At 37.5% G+C, this 7,668-nt stretch overlaps 1 protein-coding gene across 1 annotated transcript; it reads right to left on the bottom strand.

Annotated features, from left to right (window-relative positions):
- Positions 1-347: 347 nt before the first annotated feature.
- sstr2b (somatostatin receptor 2b) lies at positions 348-6,491 on the bottom strand. Its single transcript, XM_052550714.1, has 2 exons — positions 6,334-6,491; positions 348-4,415 (listed from the first exon to the last, which is right to left on the bottom strand). Exon 2 carries the CDS (start codon positions 4,366-4,368, stop codon positions 3,241-3,243), a length of 1,128 nt encoding a protein of 375 aa, XP_052406674.1. The 5' UTR covers positions 4,369-4,415; positions 6,334-6,491; the 3' UTR covers positions 348-3,240.
- Between the last annotated feature and the right edge of the window lie 1,177 nt (positions 6,492-7,668).

Below are 7,668 nucleotides of genomic sequence, written 5' to 3'. Positions count from 1 at the left end.
ACCACTGTCTTTAAAAGTGCTACAAATTACATCATTTATCATGATTTAAACCAGCATTCACAATTTTAAGATAATTTTAGTAAAGCTATTAAGCAAAAAACAAAATCCGAAAAATAAATACTGAACTAAATGTCTTTTAAACTACATGTTAAACATACATGAATTAAATGTAATGCTGTAAAACTAGATTATAAATACGTTTTAACACAATACAGCACATTAAAAGATTAACCCAATGTAATGCTGTAGATCTGTTATATATTCATGATTAAAAGCAATATTGAATATTGAACACAAAGAATGAACTGAAAACCTATATTATATATACATGATTGTACACATTAGTATGTAGTTGTAAATATACTTTTTATTATTTTGTTTTATACAGACAGACATCAAGTATTGCAGGCTCAATCCTCATGTCCCCGTTCTGGAGAAGAGGGGATACAAAAGCAGACTTTCGTCTGACGAGAGAGAGCCTCTGTTAACTTTTGGAGCTGCCTCATCAGCAACGGAGACATGGCTGGGGTACAGCACTCCAGACATTGGTGTTTTTGTATTGGTTGGCCTGTGGTGCATCTTACAGGGTTGTGTCGCAGATTTTGGGATGTGCCATGGCCAGTGGCTGATGAAGTCATGGCAATTCTGCCAGAGGTTGTGGCCCAACCAAAGTCAGAAGAACACCTGCTCCAGGTTGGTGCATGCTTTGCTTCTCTCACCAATCACCAGGCATTTGGTAAAGCTGTTGGAGCAACTGATGGATGTCATGTGAGAATAAAACCACCAGCTGGCCCTGATGGACAGTGTTATAAAAACTGAAATCCTGCTTCAATGGATATGCGACCATTTTTAGACATTTTTGTAGGGTACCCCTGGAGTGTCCACGACTCACTGGGCTTCAGAACAGCCCCATTTACAACCAGGCAAAATATCCAGCTCAGGGCTTTTTCCTCCTTGTGATGGTGGGTACCCCTGCACAGAGAAGCCAATCGCAACCATGACATCCGCTCAATTATTGAGCATACTTTTGGAATGATGAAGACGTGATTTAGAGCCATCTTTCTTCAGGCACTTGAAGTGCATCCAACATTTGCACCAAAGACTGCATTCTTTTTCTCTATAATTGACCTTTACTTAACACACAATATCAGATAAAAGAATTTACTAATTATGGTGACAATTTATGTTTTCATATTTGTGTGTCTGTGTATATATATTGTGCAACCAAGTGTCTGCCTTAAAGGATGTCAACCAGGACCACGACTACAGAAATCATCCTAATTAAAATAGTAAGTTGAAAACTAAATACAATTTAATTTAATTTGGCTACCAATACTTATTTTAAAATTAAATGTATACTTACCTACAGTATACTTAAGGTTAATTTAGTTTATACAGCTTTATTAACCTATAATCCTTAACACTTCTTTTGTTCTTGGGCTTACTAGGAAGTCAGCATGAGAGCTCACACAACACGGCACAACACATATTTTTCACGACTTATCTTTTATTTTTGTTAATGTGTAACCAAAGATATTTATTCATTAACGATTGTTTAAGCCATTTAGAATTCATTACTTTAAAGATTTTGAGAAATGTTGACAAACAGAACCTTCTGGCGTGCCACGTCTTCCTTCAGGAGCTCAAGAAGAGGATCTGATTGTTTTTTTCTCTTTCTTGGCCGTGACTGCCCTCTCCTGCTCTTCTGCTTCCTGGGTAGACTCAACAGAACTGTAACTGTAACTGGCTATGGTTCAAACACCACATCTCCGCTTGTGTGTAAATCTGCCACTGCCATCATTTATTCAAATAAACGACGGTTATTTATGGCGACGCAAATAATTGTTTTTTTCATGGTGAACAAAGTATTATAAGCAGATGCTCAATTAAAGGTGACTTCATAATCAAATGTCTTGTTATTAAATAAGTAACTGGTCAAAGCAGGTTCTATGGCACTGTAAATACGTAAAGTTATATACACATTGGACCGTTTTAATTTGCGTCTACATATGTATGTTTTGCGTGTAAGATCAGGCTGGATCATGATATATGTGTCCCTGCCTGATCTCAGAAGTAACATAAGGACAATGCTTTAGCCCTTTTCAAATGAACATTATATTAAGACGAGGAAAATCTCTCTAGATTACTATCTGTCCTTAACATTACGGTGATTCAAAGGGATAGAGGCCAGAATCTTTGCACAGTTATTAGAAATTATGAGAGAGACCCCTGACTCTATTTTTGACTTTAACTGCTATTAGGAAGACTACAGCAATATGGTATTTCTGGATGAATTAACACGTACAATGCAAAACAGAGTGATACATATTACAATACAATCCAGTTCAGCATTTTGCTGGCTACAAGGTGTAAATTAAAAAGCATATTTGTATAATGTAATGAATTTATGGTGGTGGTGTTTGCTATTGTTTATGGATAAAATAAAAATAAAAAACAAATGTAAAAACTAGATTCTGAATATTTTCTACAAACACAACGACTGAAGAATACCTTAGTCCTTCTGTTTATAATCACAATTTGTTTAAAGAACTCTATAAATATACTTTTTAAATAACAATCCAGAGTAAAACTTATAAAATGTATAGTAACTTTAATTTAGAGACCAATTCTGACTATTAACTAGTTGCTTTGCATATTACCAGCTGTTTATTAGTGCTTAGAAAGCACATATTAATGCCTTATTCTGTACTAAAATATATTACATCCCTTGATCCACCCTATGACTAAACCTAACAACTAACTATAAACATCAAATTAGGAGTTTCATAGTCAATAGTCATAGTTAATAGTTAGTCAGTAGGAAGAACTGGTGGACTTTATTTTAAGGTCCAATTCTAGCTTTTAACAAAAAAAAAATAACTATGACTTTTGCCTCAATAATCTCCTAATTTGCTGCTCGTTAATATATGCTTTATGAGCACTAATAAACAGATGATTAGCTAATAATAGGCATGCTTATAAACTAATAGTTAATAGTGAGAATTGGTCTCTAAACTAATGTTTTACCAATGATTTTTACAGGTTCTAACCAATGAATGGAAATTATGGTAAGATTTCCAAAAATCCATTAGTTTGTAACTTTGGGAAACTAAGCCAGTGGGCTTTAAAATGGAAACCATATTTAATGGTTTTACAGTCACTTCTCTTACTCTGTTTGTAGAGACCACAGTTTCTATTGATTTCAGATCCATAGTTTGCTGAGCAACGACCTTTGTTTTGTCACATGCTGGTTTGCAGGTCTCTATTTAGCAGAGTGTTCTGAGTTTCTGTTGGCTCGTTCATGATTTGCGGCTTGTTCTGTTTGCTACTAGTGCGTTCAGCCTCATCCAAAGCACTCGCTTTTTTCAAGCACAGCACATTCTGGAAACTCTTTTTGAAGTTCTCAGACAGGAAAGCATACAATATTGGGTTTGCGCAGCTATTGGCGTATCCTAGCACCACGACGAAGGCAAACATGCTCCTTAAAAAAGGCGTGGTGCTAATAGTGCCAGTGACTGATGTCACATTGAAAATGTAGAAAGGCAGCCAGCAGAACACAAAGACGGCAACCACAATGGACACCATACGCGTCACCCTCCTCTCAGACTTCCTCCGTTTACTGGAGCTCACCCTGACTCCTGAGGACTTCACTTTGATGATAATGCACAAATAGCAGAGACATATGACCATCAGAGGCAGGAAGAAGCCCAGGAAGAAGGTGTAGAACATGAAGGTGGTGTAGTAGGTCTCCTGCGGCTCTGGCCACACAATAGTGCAGAAGCAGCCATCAGGTTTGGTGATCAGCCCACTGTAGATTACAATTGGGATGTTGACGACGAGAGACACGACCCACACGACCAGATTAATGGTCTTTGCGACATTGGGCCTCCTCCATCTGGTGGACTTGATGGGATGCACAACAGCAAGGTACCGATCGATGCTCATCACCATCAGACAGAAAATACTGGTGAACTGATTGAGAGAGTCCACAGTCATGACCACACGGCACAGAGCTGAACCAAATGGCCAGTGCACCAGCGCCAACTGGATAGCGATGAAGGGCAAACCGAGCATGAACAGCACGTCTGCCACCGCCAGGTTCAGGATGTAGATATTGGTGACCGTCTTCATCTTGGCGTATCGCAGGATGACGTAGATGACCAGAGCGTTTCCACACAGACCGATGGCACACACAATAAAGTACATGAAGGTGATGACGGCTGTGCTGGTTTTGGTCAAGCTCTGGTCCGTCTCGTTTCCCAGGCCGTCTTCAGATATGTTGCCGAGCAAGATGTCATCGTACATGGGGAGTCCAGACAGATTGCTGGGGAGGTTACTGGGTGAGAACGAAAATGTCCAGGAATCCATTATGTATATCCCTCAGATTCCAAATTCCATTAAATGCGACTTACAGCCTGGGGGGAGAAACATATGGTGGTCAATGAAGTATATACTCTTGTATGTATCCTATACTGTAAGCAGTGCTAATCCTAATGCAACAACACAGAATGTCTTTGTTCCAAAACCTAGGATGCTGCCTTGTTTGTGAGAGCCTACAGAGGGAGCTGTCCTACTGCGTAAAACATTATCCTAACTTACAGATTTGGAAAACATGATCCTAATTGACAGATTTGGAACATTTACATCAATGGCAAGTCAAGTGTTTTATTCAAACTAATTTTTCCACACTTAGGAGACTTATGCTGCGTTCCAGGCAGGTTTTTGAGCTCGCAAGTCACGATTTTAAACCACGACTAACGACTTTGTACTGTTCCAGGCAAGTCACGTCAAACTTCCTGAGAGCAAGGAATTGTAGCAAGATTATTAATTTTATTGCAACATTACATTGTCCTAAAATAGTTTTTCAACGTGTACCACTTACATAAACACTGAATCCATAGGCAGTATTATCTGTAAGGGCTGCCATTAGTGTGTTTCGCGTGCTGTGTGACGTCATAACTTGGAGTACATTGATCTAGTACGAGTTCATGGGTGGGAAGTCATGGGTTTGACTGCCATTCCAGTGCACTTTCACGGGTTTAAGGTTGGAAAAATACGGGTTACGGGATGCCTGAAATGCGGCATTAGGGTGTTTTCACATCAGGAAAGTCCGCTAGTTCACCTGCTTTGGTCTGGATCAAATAAAAGTTTGGTGCAGTACATTTCGGTTGTTTGGTCCGCACCCGAGTACGATTTGAGGGTATTCACACCTGCCCAAAAGATCTGCACCAAGAGGGGAAATAATCTTGAATTCTATTCAATTTAACCAAACAAGAGAGGTGTGAATATACCATTAGTTAGTTTTTTAAAGAAATTAATAATATTATTCAGTTAGGATGTTAAAAAGTTATAGTAAAGACTTATATTGTTAGAGAAGGATCCTGTGACACTGAAGACTGGAGCAATGATGCTGAAAATTCAGCGCTGCATCACAGAATTAATAATTTAATAAAAATTAAGTAACATTTTTAATTTATAAAAATAGGAAACCAATATTAGAAGTTGCTAAAATATTTAAATTTTTTTACAATTTTTTTGGAGCATAAGAGACTCTATTAAAAACTAAAATCTTACTGATCCCTAACTTTTAAATGGCACTGTGTATATAGCAATACAGTATCGCTCGATAATAGTATTACTTATTTAAATTGTTACATTTTTAGGCCAACCACTAAACTTCCAAACAAGCTATAATGAAGATAGTATGGTCCTGTATACTTTAGTTTACTTTGAAAGACATGAACGATTAATGCTTCCCGTCAAACAGTTTTTTTTTTTGTAGTGCTGTACAGCTGTACAGTGCACAGTCTAGTAAGTGACTTGGGAGAGCAATGTCCTCTATGTCACAATCATCCCCAGTGGACAAACAGGCTGAAAGGCAAAGTAATCAATGTCCCTCTCAGATCCAGACCCATTTATGGCTTTCATTTTTTTTTTTAGGGCATGTGTGCATTAATCCTAATATTAACCAGTAAAGCTCCAGGGCTGAAAGTGTCTGTCACTTCACTGACAGTCTAAAGCTGCTCATGTCAATACAAGGGGTTTCATTTGTAGCATTAATTACAGTCTCTTTAGAAAAAAGCAAGTGGAGAAGTGGATGTTCTATCTAGAGATGAAGTAACGATTTTATGAAGACCATGACGTTGCTTAGTATAACTCTCTCAAGTTCATGGTTCATTCATACAAAGTGGAAAATTATAAAACAGTGTTCTATATAAATATCCACTGTGACTTTGCCTAAATATTTTTAAATAACATAAGCATTCATGTTTAATTCTCAGAATTTTCTGATGGACACAATAAAAACATACTTTTGGAACAGATCTTTCTTACCTCCATGTTGAAGTGTGTTGTACAGTACAGTGGGATCCCGTTCATGCTTCTGTTGAAGAGCACATGTGGAATATCCAAACAGATGATCTGATCTGATCTGATCTGAAACTGAAGAGATTTGACCCTGTGCCGAGACAAGCCTCTCCGAGAGAGAGAGAGAGAGAGACAGGCTGTGTATGTGTGTATTGAAGAGAGCATTTCATGACACTGTATGTGAGTGAAGTTACTGTCTGACTGCTGTTTGTTCATCACTGATGCGTCTGTAAAAAATTTGTATTGTGTAGCATTGATATTGTTTGCATGTGCACTGTGAAAAAGAGTAAATGAATCCTTCTGAAAATATCTTACAGAACAATATCTACAAACAATCAAACAAACAACAGAAACCATCATATAAATTATAATGGTTTCTGCTACAAATGCCATTACAAACACTATTATTAACCATTAAAACCACTAAAAAAAAGTCTCCTGTAGTGTGTTTTGGGACATATTTCGATAGGAATCGGTTTTGACAAGCCACCAATAAAAGGTGACAAATTACCAGAGAAGTTTCCATTAAAACGAATACAATTACCATTGTAACCAGTAAAACCATTACAAATTCTGGGATGCATTGTATTGTTTTTTTGTTTTTTCAGCAGCGTAGATTTCTGAAATATATAACTTATAAAATATGGTGTAAAGTCGTAATTTTAGACAAACACAAGATACTTTTGAGTGGAAGTGTGGGTCACACAAACAAAAAAGACTTGGGTGTTCATGAATCAACGGTAAGAGACCCTGTCTTTAAATGTAGAAAATGCAGGATTGTTAAAACTCACGAGGACGTCTGTGTCCAGAAGCGTGGAGGATGGAGCATCATGGTTTGGCACTGCTTTGCTGCCTCAGGGCCTGGACATTATACAAATGTTGAAGAACAATTAACTCAAATGTCTATCATGATATTTTACCTAGAAATACTGATAAACAGAAACATACAGAGCCCCGGAGATGACATGCAAGAAAAAAAAAAATTTCATCGATTTACTAGATCATGCCCACAATTTATTAATTTGTTCCATTGATTTCCTTAATCATGCACAAGATTTGATAATTAATTCCCTTGTTTTAAGTAAATCATGTGCTAGATATAATAATTCATTTGATCATTCAAGGTAAACTGTGCGTACTTTTGAATCATTACCTCCAACCAGGTGCTGGTGCTTAATTCATCTTCAGTAGGCTACGTATCATATCCGCCGCCTTTGTGAATAGGCTGAACTCAAAATAATACCTCATTAAATTGTCTCTGCCTCTGTCCAGGCAGGAAGTACAAATAATTATTATTTCGTG

The sequence above is a fragment of the Carassius gibelio genome, chromosome B3, assembly GCF_023724105.1.
Source record: "Carassius gibelio isolate Cgi1373 ecotype wild population from Czech Republic chromosome B3, carGib1.2-hapl.c, whole genome shotgun sequence".
NCBI classification, from domain to species: domain Eukaryota; kingdom Metazoa; phylum Chordata; class Actinopteri; order Cypriniformes; family Cyprinidae; genus Carassius; species Carassius gibelio.
This window is presented reverse-complemented; position numbering and strand designations above follow the sequence as displayed.

Excerpts from the sequence above, each read along its gene's own strand:
- sstr2b (XM_052550714.1), bottom strand. The coding sequence starts at position 4,368 with ATGGATTCCTGGACATTTTCGTTCTCACCCAGTAACCTCCCCAGCAAT.